Raw genomic sequence first — 18,441 nt, 5'->3', positions numbered from 1 at the left:
AAATGAGGTAGCAGATAGTATATATGAGAGAAACATCAAAGCATTACTTTGACAGTCTGACAGAGTAGGAGGGTGGGGGGGTACGCATGGGGACATCAAAGCATTTCATTGATATTCTAACAGAATGGGTGTTGGTAGGTGAGAGGAGGGTAATAAACAGAGAAATACAGCTTTATGTTTTATAATGAGTTAGAAAACCCAGATCCTTATTAAGTCCTGTTTGTTGGGTGTCAAAATATTCAATCATTCTTATTTCAAAGGTCTTACGTTCCTGTATTGTTTTAAAATTACCTTTCAGTATTCTTTTTCCTTTGTGAATGACTGTGGGGTCTTGTGAAATGTTTTGGCATAGTTTGCAGCTGGCTGTGTTACATGGAAACGTGCCCTTTTCTTTTTCCGTCTGTGTTGGAAGTTTACTTCTGATTAGGGTTACCATATGGCTCCAGAAAAAGGAGGACGGATTGAGCCATGCTTTCAATGGAAGTAATTGAGCCAGCCGGGTTTTACTGCAATTGCTTTCCATTGAAAGCAATGGAAGTAAAACCCGGCTGGCTCAATCCGTCCTCCTTTTTCTGGAGCCATATGGTAACCCTACTTCTGATCAGCTTGTGTTTTAAATTTGGTGGCTGTCGGAAGGCCAGCACTGGTGGGGATGGGAATATCTCTTTCAATAATTCATCTTCCTGAAGTAGTGGCTGTAGGTCTCTTATGATTTTCCTCAGTTTCTCCAGCTCTGGGTTGTATGTCACTACAAGGGGAATTCTGTCTGTGGCTTTTTTTTCTTTGTACTGTAGCAGATTTTCCCTGGGTGTTTTGAGGGAGGAGGCAATATTCTTGGAAATTATTTTGGGGTTGTAGCCTTTCTGTTTTTTTCCCCCCAAAAAACAAGCTCTTTCTCCCTTCCTTCCTCCATATTAGCATATTCATTTGTGTGTGTGTATATATATATATATATATATATATGTATATATATATATATGCAAATGAATATGCTAATATGCCCCCCCCCCCCCCCCCGAATGAAACAGTCAAACTATGCCCATGGTGGTGCCTGAAGGAGATGCTCTTAAATGCAGCAAACCTTGTGGTTTGCTGTAGAGAACTTGAGGAAACTATCAAAGATACAATACTCCAGTGCGTTTTTTCTAGCTAAATAGATGCCGGTACTCAAATGCCAGGCCACCCTTCAGGGGTGGGGTGATCACTGAGGGACTCACCCCACAATAGCCAGGCCTCCTGCAACCAGTCACAGAATCTATGACAAGGCACAATTGGTGTGTAGAGCCTGAGCTCTTTCATTAAAACTTAGGGACCATGGGTCAATTTTTGCAGACAATGGAAAAGGTGCTGGTACTCAGTACCCCTAAGTTCCCCCTCAAAAAAAGGCCTGCAATACTCAATTGTTAAACTCTCGCAATCTCAGAACTCCCAAGATAAAGCCAAAAGCGCAGAAACCTAGCTCACCAATGCTCAAAGGAAATGGTATTCAAAGTATATGTGCACTGCAAAAGCAAGAGGGGAAACTGCTTGGCGCATACACAGAAGAGATTTGCAGTAAGCTCAGCTCTTATGCGCATGCGCCAAACAAATCCACAAGTGAAGCACACATTAGCACCTGTTTTCTATGCCTTTGCTTTGCAATTTTTTATTTAAGTGCAGGAAACAAGTGCCAATGTGTGCTTTCACTTTCAGGTTTGCTCAGACTCGTGCACATTTGTTTCTCACTACCAGTGCTTAGGGGCCTGCACGAGCTTCCTTGTGCTTCGAAATTAACGAAGAACTGGCAGATTTTAAAGGCAGAATCATGAGAAATCCTCTCTTCAAACACCCTAATGCCTGGCGTTATTTTTTCAGCAATAAGGGTGGCTTTGTTTTTTGCACTGGCCTCAGAGCATTGGGAAGGAATAGGAAGTGACCTCATTTGTAACATAGTAACATAGTAGATGACGGCAGAAAAAGACCTGCATGGTCCATCCAGTCTGCCCAAGAAATGTGCCACTTTTTTGTGTATATCTTACCTTGATTTGTACCTGTGCTCTTCAGGGCACAGACCGTATAAGTCTGCCCAGCACCAGGGTTGCCAGGTGGAAAAATTTTTTCCCACCCAAACGAGCCCAAATCCAGCCCAAAACCCGCCCAAAGTCAAACCCCGCCCCTGACACCCCCACCCCCGCGTCATCACCCACCGCCCCCGCCATCATCAACCCTGCTCCCGCCATCATCAACCCCGCCCCCGCCGTCATCGGCCCCGCCTCCCCCATCATCGGCCCCGCCCAGAACATCACTAACCCCGCCCCGCGGCCGAAAAAACCGCTTTAAAAACCGCCCAAAAGACCCAAAAGAAGCCCAAAAAACCGCAACCCGCTGCGGGCAAAAATTTTCCGCGGCGGGTCGCGGAAAACCGCCCAATTGGGTGGTAAAACCGCCCACCTGGCAACACTGCCCAGCACTATTCCTGCCTCCCAACCACCAGCCCCGCCTCCCACCACCGGCTCTGGCACAGATCGTATAAGTCTGCCCAGCACTATCTCCGCCTTCCAACCACCAGCCCCGCCTCCCACTACCGGCTCTGGCACAGACCGTATAAGTCTGCCCAGCACTATCCCCGCCTCCCACCACCGGCTCTGGCACAGACCGTATAAGTCTGCCCAGCACTATCTCCGCCTCCCAACCACCAGCCCCGCCTCCCACTACCGGCTCCGGCACAGACCGTATAACTCTGCCCAGCACTATCCCTGCCTCCCACCACCGGCTCTGGCACAGAGCGTATAAGTCTGCCCAGCACTATCCCCACCTCCCAACCACCAGCCCCGCCTCCCACCACCGGCTCTGGCACAGACCGTATAAGTCTGCCCAGAACTATCTCCGCCTCCCAACCACCAGCCCCGCCTCTCACTACCGGCTCTGGCACAGACCGTATAAGTCTGCCCAGCTCTATCCCTGCCTCCCACCACCGGCTCTGGCACAGACCGTATAAGTCTGCCCAGCACTATCCCCGCCTCCCACCACCGGCTCTGGCACAGACCGTATAAGTCTGCCCAGCACTATCTCCGCCTCCCAACCACCAGCCCCGCCTCCCACTACCGGCTCCGGCACAGACCGTATAACTCTGCCCAGCACTATCCCTGCCTCCCACCACCGGCTCTGGCACAGAGCGTATAAGTCTGCCCAGCACTATCCCCACCTCCCAACCACCAGCCCCGCCTCCCACCACCGGCTCTGGCACAGACCGTATAAGTCTGCCCAGAACTATCTCCGCCTCCCAACCACCAGCCCCGCCTCCCACTACCAGCTCTGGCACAGACCGTATAAGTCTGCCCAGCACTATCTCCGCCTCCCAACCACCAGCCCCGCCTCTCACTACCGGCTCTGGCACAGACCGTATAAGTCTGCCCAGCTCTATCCCTGCCTCCCACCACCGGCTCTGGCACAGACCGTATAAGTCTGCCCAGCACTATCCCCGCCTCCCAACCACCAGCCCCGCCTCCCACCACCGGCTCTGGCACAGACCGTATAAGTCTGCCCAGCACTATCCCTGCCTCCCAACCACCAGCCCCGCCTCCCACCACTGGCTCTGGCACAGACCGTATAAGTCTGCCCAGCACTATCTCCGCCTGCCAACCACCAGCCCCGCCTCCCACTACCGGCTCTGGCACAGACCGTATAAGTCTGCCCAGCACTATCCCCGCCTCCCAACCACCAGTCCCGCCTCCCACTATCCAATCTCGGCTAAGCTCCTGAGGATCCATTTCTTCTGAACAGGATTCCTTTATGTTTATCCCACGCATGTTTGAATTAACATCTATTTGACTACATTTGCATGCTGTTTATGGTAATCGATGGCACGCTCCTGCACTAGACCTCTGAGCATTCTGTGCTCACGCCGGTATTAGTCTGGTGCTAATCATCTCTAGTGCCGGTGTTACGTTTTGAGCATCAACCTTTCAGAAAGGACAGCTCCTCCCACTGCCAAACAGAAGAAAAAAAAATCAAATATGTTGGTTGAACAGTGATTAAGTTGGAATCATTGGAAGCTGCCATAGCTAAGAATAATTCTATGCTGGATGCAGTTGAAAATATTACTACAACTAGGAATCTTAGAGTTATTAACTTTCCAAAGTTGAAGGATGTCTCCCTGAAGGAAATGTTGGAAAGATATTATGAAGAGACTTAAACGTTAACAGCACTACCGAGCTTGACAAGGCTCCACCTGCTGGCGTGAGAAAAGAAGATCAAACTGAAATAGTTTGAATAGTAACATAGTAAATATTGGCAGGTCCAGCCAGTCTGTCCAACTAGGTGGCCAGAGTTGAATCTGGCACTGCACAGGTTCCACTTTTTTATGATTTCACACTGGTTTACTTAATCTCTATCTCTCCCTGCCAGTTTGGGGGCACAGAGTGTAGAAGTCTGCCTGGCACTAGTCCTACTTCCCAACTCCTGGAGTTGCCACTGAAGCTTACCCCAGCCTCAATCCTGATCTGTTGATGCCATTTACAGGACCTCAGACCGTAGAAGTCTGCCCGGCATTGGTCTTACTTCCCAACCTCTGAAGTTGCCATTGTGATATTGAGAGGAGGAGTCACATGGCATCCATTCCACTTCTTCCACTTTGAGTTGTATAAAGGAGCCTTAGGACGGATTTAAAGTTCGACAAGGGAAGAAAGCCTGGAGCAGAATCCCAAGGATTGAAAGGGGTCAGTGCATACCAAGGATGGGGTGGTAGGTGTGGTCCACCCCGGGTGCAGACAGTAAGGAGGTGCACTGAGCAATTGCGTGACTGTCAGCTGTAAAGGTCCCCTACCCTCCTGACATCTACTACTACTACTATTTAGCATTTCTATAGCGCTACAAGGTGTACGCAGCGCTGCACAAACATAGAAGAAAGACAGTCCCTGCTCAAAGAGCTTACAATCTAATAGACAAAAAATAAAGTAAGCAAATCAAATCAATTAATGTGTACAGGAAGGAAGAGAGGAGGGTAGGTGGAGGCGAGTGGTTACAAGTGGTTACGAGTCAAAAGCAATGTTAAAGAGGTGGGCTTTCAGTCTAGGTTTAAAGGTGGCCAAGGATGGGGCAAGACGTAGGGGCTCAGGAAGTTTATTCCAGGCGTAGGGTGCAGCGAGACAGAAGGCGCGGTCTGGAGTTGGCAGTAGTGGAGAAGGGAACAGATAAGAAGGATTTATCCATGGAGTGGAGTGCATGGGAAGGGGTGTAGGGTGTTTTGATGCAGGAGACTGGCAGAGCCAACAGCCATGCAATTGCTCAGTGCACCCCCTTGCTTGGAGTAGGGAGGGGGGATGATGTGCCTGGAGGAGGGGGGTGCTCCGTCTCGGGTGGCAACTAAGCTAGGTATGCCACAGACGAGGGTTTTAGTGTTCCCTAGGAAACAGGGAAGCCACCTAAAGGGAGAAGCTTCTAGTTTCCCTAAACCCCTATCTGCCAATCAAGGGACGGAGGGACCACAAAGGGAGGGGTTTGAGAATTCCTGAGTAGAAAGGAGGGAGCTAAGGAGCAAAGAGAGGAGCTCCCTCACAGCATATGTCCAGCAGGAATAAATGGGCTATCCAAACCAGGTCGAAGAGAGCCCCAAAGTGAAGGCTGGACCAAGAAGCTGTGGACTGATAGCCAGTAGGAGTAAATGGGCTACCCAACCCCGGGGCAAAGAAGACCCCCAAAGTGAAGTCTGGACCCTGGTAGCCAACAGTAGTAAGCAGGTTTCCCAACCCGAGGCAAGGAGGACCCTGAATAAGATGCTGGACCAGGAATTTGACGAAGGCCTAAGACCTTGGAAGGAGGTGATGCCCTGCTGTTCAGCCCTCATGACTAAGCTCTGAAAGCCAGGGATGTACTAAGAAGACCAAAACTGTTATGTTTGAGGACTTTGGTTGAACAACTGCAGAGAGAATCTATCTGCCAAAGCTAAAGCTGTGTTTTGTTAATTTTTTTTTGAAATATTTTTATTAGCAAGAGAAACGTACAAACATCCGAAAGTTCTCCATATAGCAATGACACAAAATATCACTCAAGTGATTTACATTTAAAAATAATAGTAATATAATACATCGCAAACCAGTAGTGGCACAAACAAACAGATGACATGTTCTATCTCATCGTTGTGTGCACATTCCTCTCTATTATCATCTTTTCTCCCCCCCCCCTCCCATCCATGCCCCCCCTCCCTCCCCTACAGAACCAAGACCTGAGTGCCTAAGGTACAGATCGTTCCTGTCTCCATGATTGGTTATACCGATTGAGTTATGCTGTTATACAGTGGTTCCCTTGAACCTTTCTTCCTTTGAATATTAAACAATGGAGGCTTTCCCAGGGGGCAGCTGTGTCAGTTTCGCAAAGCTGTTTCTCCAAAGAGAGCGGCCCGGTGGAGGCCTCTCCCATGGGAATTCAAACTGACCTCCCCCTTCCCAACCTGCCATTTGCTTCATGCTACTGTGCCACTGAGTAAGAGGAGGAGGGATTTCATTCACCCAATGTTGTAGGATGACTTTTTTCGCTAGGATCAGCGCCAGTAATACAAAACGGCACTGATACAGGTTCAGTCCCTGTGCAACCAAATCTGAATCCAAGCCCAGTAATAGGACTCTATAATTCCATTCTATAGGTTGTTCTAGCACATCGTCCAGAACGACCGCAGTGCTGAACACTCTAGAAATTGGTGCGTCAGGGTACCTTTGTGGTTTACACATCTATTACAGTCGTCTGATGCCCATAGTCCCATGGCCTTACCCCTACTCCTAGTAAGATACACCCGGTGCAGGATCTTCAATTGAGTTTCGTGACAACTCACATTAGGGGTTACTTTGTAGGCCAATTCAAAGCATCTCTTAATCTCCCTGTCCGACATCGCGCTGCCCACCCCTGAGCTCCACCTGGCGGCCAACGTGTCCACATAATTGGTTGGCCTCCATGTTTTACCCACTTGGTACCAGACTGAGAGCTTATTGCGTTCCGTGGGCAGTTGCTTGAACACTACATCTAGTGCGGTAAAGGATGGGAGTTTATTACTCTTCTTTTTCAAGGATACCACATAGTGCCTGATTTGTAAATAAGAAAAAAATAAATGTCGTGGGATATTCCATTTGGCCTGACACTCTGCGAATGATAGAATGTGGGTTCCCCCTTCTACTAGCACCTGCCCTACATATCTACAACCTTTCTGATCCCATTCCTTAAAATATCGGGATCCCCTCCCTGCGGGAAAGTCGGGATTATCTAGAAGTTCTATGAATGGAGAGGGACCTGCTGCATCCCCCACCCTCTGTCGCCACCAATCCCACGCCATGCGTAATGGCAATAAAAGAGGAGAGATCTGAATCTGTGATCTCCTGCCGTGTAAGGTGTTGAACACCGACCAAGGGTGGGCTGCGAATTTCCACACCCATGGCGGTGCATATTTGAAGCAACCCGTGTGTATTTCGTGAATCCATCTAAGGAGCGCTGCAACATTGTAAAGACGGAGATCCGGTAAGTTGACTCCCCCTTCATTTCTACCCCGGACCAGCTTGCCATAACCTATCCTAGCCCTCCGCCCCCCCCCCCCAAATGAATGAGGTTATAGCTCCCCGGTATACCCTCTCATCTTTGCTGTGAACCCATATTGGCAGCATCTGTAAGCAGTACAGTATCTTAGGGATAAGTACCATTTTGACAAGTGCCACTCGTCCCAAGAATGATACTGGTAGGTCTTTCCATTGATGGCACAATTTTCTTATCCCGTCCACCTTCTCAGCTACATTCTTTTTATACATGACCTTGAGATCTGTGTGTAGGTAGACTCCCAAGTACTTCATCGGCCCCTTTGCCCAAGTTAACGGAAAGTCTGGACAGCATTGGCACTTACAATTTTTGGATAGCGCCATAGCCTCTGATTTGTCAAAATTGATCCTGAGACCGGAGAAGGAGCCAAACCGTTGGATCATGTCTATGAGGGTGGGGATACCACTGGTCGCCTCCCCTAAAAAAATTAACATATCATCCGCAAAAAGATTTATTTTGTATTCATCCTTCCCTATCCGAATTCCTGTTAGTTCTTGGGACTGCCGAATTTTACTCGCTAGGGGTTCCAAGGCCAGTACAAATAACATTGGAGATAAAGGGCATCCCTGGCGCGTGCCCCGGAGCAGTGGGAACGACTGCGACAAGGCGTTGTTTATCAAGATCTGTGCCGTCGGATTCCTGTATAGCGCTCTCGTCCCCCGCAGAAATTCCCCGTAGATGCCGAATTGGGGAAGCACCCAGAAAAGATAGTCCCACAGTATCTTATCAAAAGCTTTTTCTGCGTCTAGGCTGACAATAATATTATCTCCCGTCTTGCCTCCCTTAGCCTGCAAGGCACTAAGCGCTCTGAGGATGTTTGTGGACGCATATCTCCCCGGCACGAATCCCGTTTGGTCTCCATGCACCAAATGGGGAAGCACCTTCCCCAGCCGAGCGGCCATGATGCTGGCAAACAGCTTAATATCTTGGTTTAGTAAAGATATAGGACGATAAGATCCCAGCACCTCTTTATCGCGCCCCGGCTTCGGTAGCACTATGATGGTGGCATGTGTCAAAGTCCCCGTGGATTGCCCTTCCGTGCACAGTGCCTCACATAGATCACTAAACGGCCCTGCTATCTTTCCTCCTAAAATCTTGTAAAATTCTGGCCCTATCCCGTCAGGTCCCAGCGCTTTGGCTAGTTTTAGCTTTTTGATGGCTGCTTGAATTTCCTCACCCGAGACTCTCTCATTCAACGCGTCTCTTTGGTCTTGAGAAAGTGTCAAGAGCTGAAGATTCTGGAAAAAGGCCTCCCTTTTACTCTCATCACAAGTCCCCTTATCGTACAATGATTTATAAAAATCCACAAACGCTGCCTGTATTTCTTCCTCCCTTTCTAGTTTTTGTCCCCCTCTATTTTTAATATTAGTGATAAAATGCTTTGCAGATCTACTGCGTACCATGGATGCTAATAAGCTCCCCGTTTTATTCCCCCACCTATGTAATTTATATTTGTATAGTTGGATATCCCGCACTGCCCTTTTGTTCAACGTCTCGTTGATCAGGACTTTTGTTTCCTTAAAAGTGTCCTTTGCCCTCTCATCATCACTGCCCTAGCGTTCTGCAGTGTTGTGAGCTGGTCAAGGAGCACCCCCTCTCTTATCTTCCTAGTCCTAGCGGTATATTCAATGATTTTGCCCCTCAATACAGCTTTCCCTGCCTCCCATAGTGTGACCGGATCATTTACAGAGTTTTTGTTATCCTCTAGAAAAAACTGCCATTCCTGTTGCAGATAGGCTCTAAATTCTTGCTCCTGGTACAGTGTGGGGTTCATTCGCCATCCCGCTTTGCTCCTAGCCCCACCCAAGGCCACATCCACCCATACCAGACTGTGGTCCGATACCACGGCTATTTCAATCCCCGCCGCCTTGCTCACAGAAAAAAGGCCCTGTGTTAATAGGATACAATCCAGCCTTGCCTGACACCCGTGAACAGTGGAAAGGAAAGTATAGTCTCTCTCGTCCGGGTGCAACACCCTCCACACATCCACAAGTCCCAGGTCCCTCTGTAGCAACCCTACGCCTCTATCTTCTGCATCCTTAGGTCTCATCTTTGGTGGATTACAGTCAACTAGAGGATCTGCTGTTATGTTAAAATCCCCTCCCACGATCAGTTTATATTCTTGTAGTGGAACCAGGGCTGCTATAAGTTTGAGAAAGAATTTTTGGGAGTAGACGTTAGGGGCATACACCGAACATAAAGCCACCTTTGACCCACTCAGTATACCCATCCATATCACAAAGCGGCCCTCAGAATCTTGGACCGTCTTGTGGCACGTATATTCTAAGCTTTTACTTAAGAGAATGGCCACTCCCCTCTGCCGATTGTTAAAGGACGAGTAAGCCAGTTCCCCCACCCAGCCTTGTTTCAATTTCAGATGCTCTGTGGCTGACAAGTGAGTTTCCTGTACCAAGAGAACCCCCACTTTTAGTTGTTTACTATATTGCAAGATCTTTTTGCGTTTAATGGGTGAGTGTATTCCATCTGCATTTAGAGAAGCTATACGAATGCTACCCATTTCCCCACACTAGTGTTTTGTTTTGTTTTTTTAATACAGTGTGTTCTACCTTTGGTACCCTTCCGGAGTGGCATCCCAGCTATGCCACCCCGCAAAGTCAGTCCCCGGTGTGTATCTTGTGCCTCCCTTGACCTCTGAACACCAAAGTGAGAGCTCTGATTCCACTGCCGCATTTCACTGCCCTTTCTCCCAGGTCTCGGTCCTATATGCCTAATTCCCCTCTCCCCGTCCCCTCGCCCCTCCCCACCCGCCCCCCCATCCCCTCTCCTCTCCCCCCCTTTCCTGTGATCCCAATCAGCCTCTCTTCTCATTCCCAGACTCACAAATGCATCCGCTCTTCGTGACTCTCATCCCTGTTCCCATCCATATTCATCCACTCCCTCACATCCTCACTCACCCTTCCTTTTGTATCCTGTGATTGAGATTTGAACCCCCTCAACCATCCCCAACTGAAATATGCATCAACTCCCCGCCCCCACCCGCTCCCCCCATATCTACATTGTTGATTCAGAAAAGTAATTTGCATTCCAACATATCAACACTCCACTTTGAGGACCATAGCCCATTCCCAACTTAACTGAACTGCAAACGAAACCCAAAACATAACAGTAAATATACGGTACCTAGTACAGTTGTAACATTGCAGCAATTTAAACCTCATTTTAAGCTTACTGTCTGTATCGGATGAACTTTATATTGTTCATATATTTCGCCTAGCCGCTCTAAGGCCACCGTGCTATTAGCTCCTGGCGGTTAGGCTAAACTTACGGTCCCCTACAGGACTCTGTCGTTGGCCAAATGACTAGCAGTGTCGGTGATCCCTGGCTCCTAGGCCGCTGAAGCTCCGCTCCACGTGCGCAAAGTTTATTCGCAAGGCGTCTCAGGCCAGTCAGTCCTCTCAGTGTTCACCGTTCCGCTAAAGCACTGATCCAGTCATCTGCTGAATCTTCTTTGCACACGTCTCCACATCAAATCGGCCGCACTTAGGCCACTGCTCAATTCAAGGCTTTCCAAGTCCATTGTCTGCTCTGTTACTCCTCCAGTGAGGTACCTGTTCGAGACAGTTCCTGACTCATTGCTCTCCCTCTGCGATCGCCTCCATGTCTTGCCGCGGCGCTTTCGCCACTCTCTCCAGAAACGCTTGGATTTCCTCTACCTTTGTGTAGGTGACGGTGCGGTTGTCGTGAGTAACTCGCACTTTGGCCGGGTATTGGAATGCGAACTTGATGCCATGTTCAAATAGTTTCGTACAATATGGCGCCATCAGCTTCCTCTGCTCCATGACCCGGAATGAAAAATCTTGGAATAATAAGATCTTTTTCCCTTTGTACTCCAGATTGCGTTGTCTCTTATATTGTTCCAGAATTTTAGCTTTATCTGCATAATTTAAATATCTGGCAATGACAACCCTCGGGCGATCTGTTCCCTCTCTCCGCGTTCCTATGCGATGGATCCTCTCCACCTTACCGGATTCCAGTGCAAGGCCCATCTGTTGGGGCAGCCATTTTTCTGCCAGTTCCTTTAGATCCGAGTCCAGAGCTGATTCGGGGATACCAACAAATTTGACATTGTTGCGTCTTCCCCTATTCTCTTGGTCTTCCACACGGTCGAGCAGTGTGCGCATCTGGGATTCCAGGGTGCCGAGGCGCCCCTCTGCCGCCATTGCTTGGTCTTCTTGTGCAGAGATGCGCTCCTCTGCTTGCTGTAGCCTGGCTGCGTGTCCTGCTAGGCACTCCTTAATTTCGTCCATGCCGGTATGCAGTTTGGCTAGTTTGTCATCCAGCAGCTGAGACATATTTTTCAGGGACATTTGGACTATGTCCTCGTGCTGCGGAGTGAGGCTCTGACCGCGTCCCGGCGATATCGATGAGGCAAACGGGGATTGCGTCGCCATTTTGTTTTTCGCCACGCTGCTCTTCTCCTTCCCCGATCGCAGCGTCTTTACTGGCATGCCGCTTCGCTCTAGCTCTCTTCTAACCTCACGTCCCGCGCCTCAGCTGATTCAGTGTTCGCGGAAGTGATTAGTCTTCCAACTCTTGCTCCATGGGGGAAAAATTAGGTGAGGAGCGGGGAGCCGAGCTACCAGGCGTCCGCTCAGGTCTCTTGCATCACGTGACCCTGTGTTTTGTTTAGAGATCTATAATAAAGCACCTTGGCATATTTCTAAGAACTGTTCCTTGTTGCTTGTGTCTGGGAGGGGGAGAAACACAGAGAAAGAGAGCTAAGCTAGGCCAGGTTTCCCCTGCTCTTGACATCACCAAAACTCTGTCTAGCTATGAGATCTTTTATGTTTTGCTTTGATTGGATTCCATCTTTTTTCTATACAGTGATCCTCTGTGTTTATCACATGCATTGCTGAATTCATCTTCACAACCTCCCACAGGAAGGCATTCCAGGCATCCACCAACTTTTCTGTGAAAAAGTTTTGCTCCGAAGACTCCCACCTTGCAACCTCAGCCCATGACCTCTAGCTCTACCGCTTCCCTGTCTCTGAAAAAGATTAGTTTGCATATTAATACCTTTTAAGTATTTAAACATCTGTGTTATATCCTTATCCCTCCTTTCCTCTAGGCAGGGTACAAGTCTCTTCTCATACATCTTTTGGCACAAGCTCCACATCATTTTTGTCACTGATCGTATCGTAATAACTTGAGTAGTGCTCAAACTGCTACTTTGACTGCCATTTTTGCAGATGTAATGGACCACAATATGATTTTGAAACAGTTTTTCAGACATTGTTAGGAGTTGTTTTGTAATATTAAATTGTGGGATTTTCCAGATGTGGCCCGGTCCACCCAAACTCGTCAGAGGCAGTTCCTGCTGTTGAGGCCAAGAGTTCTACAGTTGGGGGCTCAATACAATCTGAAATTTCCCTGTAAATGCGTGATAAGATATAAGGGTGTGAAATACGATTTTTTTTTGAACCTTCGCAACTTTATTTATTTTTAAGTGATATGGAGGGGCATAATTGAACGAAAACATCTATCTCCATGGGCGTTTATCTCCGCGAACGGGTCCGTGAAGGGGTGGACCGAACCGTATTTTCAAAAACAATAGACGTCCATGTTTTATTTGACAATTTGTGAGCTGGGCATTTTTGTTTTTCAGCGATAATGGAAAATGAAAGCACCCAGCTCAAAAACGAATAAATCCAAGGCATTTGTTCGTGGGAGGGGCCAGGATTCGTAGTGCACTGGTCCCCCTCACATGCCAGGACACCAACCGGGCACCCTAGGGGGCACTTTTACAAAAACAAAAAAAAAAGGTAAAAGGAGCTCCCAGGTGCATAGCACCCTTCCCTTGTGTGTTGAGCCCCCCAAATCCCCCTCAAAACCCACTGCCCACAAGTCTACACCATTACTATAGCCCTAAGGGGTGAAGGGGGGCACCTACATGTGGGTACAGTGGGTTTGGGGGGGTTGGACGACTAAGCATTAAGCAGCACAATTGTAAGGTGGGGGGGATGGGCCTGGGTCCACCTGCCTGAAGTCCACTGCACCCCCTAACAACTGCTCCAGGGACCTGCATACTGCTGCCAGGGAGGTGGGTATGACATTTGAGGGTGAAAATAAAAAGTTGTGAAGCATCATTTTTTTGTGGTGGGAGGGGGTTAGTGACCACTGGGGGAGTCAGGGGAGGTCATCCCCGATTCCCTCTGGGGATAATCTGGTCATTTAGGGCACTTTTTGGGGCCTTATTCGTGAAAAAACAGGGTCCAGGAAAAGTGCCCTAAATTCTAGCTACAAACGCATACTTTTTTTCCATTATCGGCAAAAGGCGCCCATCTCTGTTCGGGTGATAACCATGCCCCAGTCCCGCCTTCACCACGCCTCCGACACGCCCCCGTCAACTTTGTATGCTTCCGCGATGAAATGCAGTTGAAAACGTCCAAGTTCGGCTTTCGATTATACCGTGTTATTCGTTTTTGTGAGATAAATGTCCATCTCCCGATTTAGGTCGGAACTTGGGCGTTTTTCTCGTTCGATTATAAGCAGGAAAGCCTCCTTGCCTTCCACCTGTGGAAGATGCTGGGCTATCAGGGGAGGGACTGGGGTGAGTAAACAGAGCGAAAAGGAAGATGTTGGATATGGGGGGGGGAGGGGGGAGGATAGGGACAGGCATACAGAGGCAAGAGGACAGGGACAGGCAAACAAAGGGAAAATGTTGGACAAAAGGAGATGCTGGATATAGATCCCTTCATTCTAGAAAGTTTTGTGCCCAGATTTTCAACTAGTAAGCAAATTTGCTTGTGTAATTTATAAAATAAGCTCAGTTGTGCACATATAATTTACTAATGAGCTGATAATTGGCGTTAGCGAGCAATAATAGGCTATACTTAGCCTTAATTGGTGTTAAGTGGCTCCAATTAGCAGTTATGTGCATAACTGCTCTTAGTTGCTATTCTATAACTTGCACGCTCAAATTCCACAACTTCAAGAGGGGCGTGGACCTAAGAGGGGCATGAGCAGGTCGGGGGTATGTCAGGCAGTTATACACAGGTTATAGAATATTAGCAAGTACGCCGACCATTGAGCTATTGCTCGTGTCTAAGTGCATACATGCAGACTTATGGTAGTATTCTATAACTGCAGTTGCACACACAACTACCATTATAGAATTCACACTTAGCGTGCATCATCCTGGCACCTAACGTTAGGTGATCTTTTGAGAATTTCCCCTACAGGAGGTTGGGGATACAGAGGGAAGATGCTGGACACAGGAGGGATAGGGACACAAAAGGGAGATGCTGGACACAGGAGGGATAGGGACACAAAAGGGTGATAGGGACACAAAGGGGAGATGCTGGACGAGGGATAGGGACATAAAGAGGAGATGCTGGACACAGGACAGATAGGGACGCAAAGGGGAGATGCTGGACACAGGAAGGATGAGACACAGAACGATGATGGATAGTGTTTAATGTGATAATGCTATCTTTGGGAAAAAAAATTAGATCAGTTACATGCTTTTATGCAGATGATATTACAGTTCTTTTGCCAATAGGCCCTGATACAAATGAGACTTTCATACAAATTGATTTGATTGATAGTTGAGTGGTTAGGCATAAGTTGAAGCTTAACAGAGAGAAAGCAAAATTTTTGATGGTGGGTATGTTTGAACCTAGCTGGAGTAATCAACCCTTCAAGGTAGATAACGAATCATACCAGTTTGACTATTCCTCTAGAATCTTAGGGATGCAAATAGATACCCAATTGTTGGTGGCTTTACAAGACTGGCCAGTTTTTGAAACCAGGAGCATACTAGGACATTGTGTTAATTAGCAAAAGCTGGGTGGAGGAATAGTCTAATGGTTAGAGCAGTGGGCTGAGATTCCGGAAAACCTGGTTCAAGTCCCATTGTGGCCTTTTGTGACCTCGGGCAAGTCACTTGACCATCCACCGCCTCAGGTACAAACTTTTCGAGCTCTACCTGAATGTAAATCACCTTGGAAAATGGCATGCGTTGACCCCCAGATTCTATATAGTGTTTCTAGAGTACTGCTTGGAAATCTGGATGTATTTTGATTTTCATGTGCAACGCAATTAGTTAACAAGCCAATCAGTGCTGATAATTGGATATTAAGCAATTATCCACACTAATTGGCACTAAGCACATTCTATAAAGTAGTCCATGTAAATTCTACTGTGTGGATCTCAAAAATGGACGTGGCCATGGGAGGAGCATGGGCAGGTCATGGGCATTCCTAAAATTTATGCGCAGTGTTTTATTTTAGAATAACCCATTCCATGCCTAAAATTAGGCATGCTCATTTACACCAGTTTTTCATTTGTGTAAATGCCTGCGCCTAACTTTTAGTCGTGTGGATGGTTCCGCGCATATTCTATAAACACACGTAAGTGCGTTTTCCATTGGCGCTGATTTTTTCAGCACCAAATATAGAATGTGCCCTAAATGCTTAGATAGAATTATGTAATAACAACTTTCTTCGTGGAGTAGTTTTTAAACTTTCAAACTAATTGATGTTCCACACTTTGTATTGATATGATAGAAATGAGTAAGACTTTTCTGTAGCACGTGACCTCAGAGTGTGATGAATAATAACTATGTCTGATTTTCAGGGTAATCTGTTGGGAAAAGGCAGCTTCTCTTGTGATTCTGAGGCACCCACCGAAACTGGTCTCCACTGAGCTCTAACAGCAAAGACTCCACAAGCCATGGCTATAAAAGCACTGCAGATGACGGGCATTGCCTTGTGTGTCCTAGGCTTTATCCTCACCATCCTGTGTTGTGCACTTCCCATGTGGAGGGTATCAGCATTTATAGGAGCAAACATCATTACAGCACAAATTTTTTGGGAAGGACTCTGGATGGACTGTGTGTTTGACACCACTGGAGAGATGCAGTGCAAAGTGTACGATTCCATGCTTGCGCTATCCTCAGATCTCCAGGCAGCAAGAGCTCTGGTTGTTGTCTCCATTGCAGTGGCCTTACTCGCCCTTCTCATCTCCATTTTGGGAGCCGATTGCTCCAACTGTGTAGATGACAGACGTGCAAAATCCATGATTTCCATTGCAGCTGGGGCTGTCTTCATCCTGGCTGGCATTGCAGTTCTTGTCCCCGTCTCCTGGTCTGCCAATAACATCATAAGGAACTTCTACAACCCAGTGGTCCCCGATGCTTTGAAGCGTGAGTTAGGAGCATCACTGTACCTGGGTTGGGCTGCTAGTCTCCTGCTTGTCATTGGAGGGGCTTTGCTGTGTTTCTCTTGTCCCCCAAAGGAAGAAAAGCCTTACCCTGTGACCTACAAAGCCATGAGAACCCCAACTACCAGCAGTTATGCAATACGGAACTATGTGTGATGTAATCATTTCTGAGATCCAATAGTGGAGCATAAACCTCAGGACCCTCCTTCATTCCATAGGACCCCAGACCCACATGTATTCTTTGTATTTGGCCCTGGTTATTTATCACTGCTTCATTGTGAGCTTCTATCTCAAAGGGGAGCTTCCAACATGCGTTAAAGGAAGTACATGTGATTTTTGCCAAATAATGTGCCATCAATGGCAAAATCATCTTTGCTCTTAACGCATGTTTCAGTAGAATGTGAGCTAATAATGAGATGCAATGCAGTTGAATAACACAGTTTGCATTTAACCTTGCAAGCTACATTTTTTGTGAAAAGATGACATCAACTTTGAGGCAGCATTAAATTTCCACCTTGGGAACATCAACAGCTACAGGCAGCCTGATGCACCCAGGGAGCCAACTAAAGAGGCCATGTCTTTAAAAAAAAGCCCCCTCCAAATCCTTGCTGCCAGGCATAGATCTGCCCTCAGTACGCCACTGGGAGTGACTGCTCCCCCAAATGGACTTCGGATGGCTCTGGCGCCTATTTCTCAGGCGGTTCATCGCACTTACACAGTGCACGAGCGCCTCTCTGCTCCCTCTGGCGTCACAAGCTGTCTATTCTTCAAGTTTCAGCAGGCATAAGTCTTTGGGCGCAGAAAGCCATGCTAAGTTCTTTTCTATAATGGTTGCTTAGCATTAAGCTTGGCGTGGATGTTAACTAAATGTGGCCCAGATTGCATGGAAATAAATGCTAACTTTTCACTTGCATATGAACGTGTCGAAACTTGGAAACAGTTGTCTGGGCTGCTTGGTTCTGCTATATTGCATAGAAGTATGTGTGATGTAGTCCACTCTTTATCTGTAAACAACTGAAGATGGTTTTATGTAAAATAAATATGTGAAATGATTATATTTGAGGTATTACTTTTAGGTTTTGTAAATTCCCAGATGGTTGTTCAGTTTATTGCGGAACAGAAGCTCTTACATAGTAACATAGTAAATGATGGCAGATAAATGATAGTAAATGATGGCAGTATGGTCCATCCAGTCTGCCCAACAAAATAAACTCATTTACATGGTATGTGAAACTTTATATGTATACCCGAGTTTGATTTGTCCTTGCCTTTCTCAGGGCACAGACCGTAGAAGTCTGCCCAGCACCGTTCTTGTACAAAGTTCTGAAGCTAACATTGAAGCCCCTTAAAATTTACACTCAAGCCCATCCCTATCTATTTAGTCATGATCAGGGCATAGACCGTAGAAGTCTGCCCAGCTCCCGTTTTGTTTCCCAATTACCGGCGTCGCCACCCAATCTCCGCTAAGATTCCGCGGAACCATTCCTTCTAAACAGGATTCCTTTGTGTTTATCCCACACACGTTTGAATTCCATTACCGTTTTCATCTCCACCACCTCCCGCGGGAGGGCATTCCACATATCCACCACCCTCTTCGTGAAAAAATACTTCCTGACATTAGTCCCAAGTCTGCACCCCTTCAACCTCAATTCATGTCCTCTAGTTCTACCTTCTTCCCGTCTCCGAAAAAGATTCATTTGCGGA

The 18,441-nt window shown here is 47.5% G+C and overlaps 1 protein-coding gene across 4 annotated transcripts in view; it reads left to right on the top strand.

Annotated features, from left to right (window-relative positions):
* The window catches only part of LOC115482473 (claudin-4-like), a 189,110-nt gene extending 171,316 nt beyond the window's left edge, over window positions 1-17,794 (top strand). For all 4 annotated transcript variants that reach the window (XM_030222248.1, XM_030222246.1, XM_030222247.1 and 1 more), the window contains one exon: window positions 16,153-17,794. In XM_030222248.1, the coding sequence (XP_030078108.1) occupies window positions 16,249-16,893 (645 nt within the window). In that variant the 5' untranslated portion in view covers window positions 16,153-16,248 and the 3' untranslated portion in view covers window positions 16,894-17,794. The remainder of the gene's footprint in view (window positions 1-16,152) is intronic.
* Window positions 17,795-18,441: the final 647 nt, after the last annotated feature.

Source organism: Microcaecilia unicolor, chromosome 13, assembly GCF_901765095.1.
Source record: "Microcaecilia unicolor chromosome 13, aMicUni1.1, whole genome shotgun sequence".
In the NCBI taxonomy this organism is placed as follows: Eukaryota; Metazoa; Chordata; class Amphibia; order Gymnophiona; family Siphonopidae; genus Microcaecilia; species Microcaecilia unicolor.
Note: the sequence above shows the minus strand (reverse complement) of the source record. Positions and strands in the feature narration are given on the sequence as shown.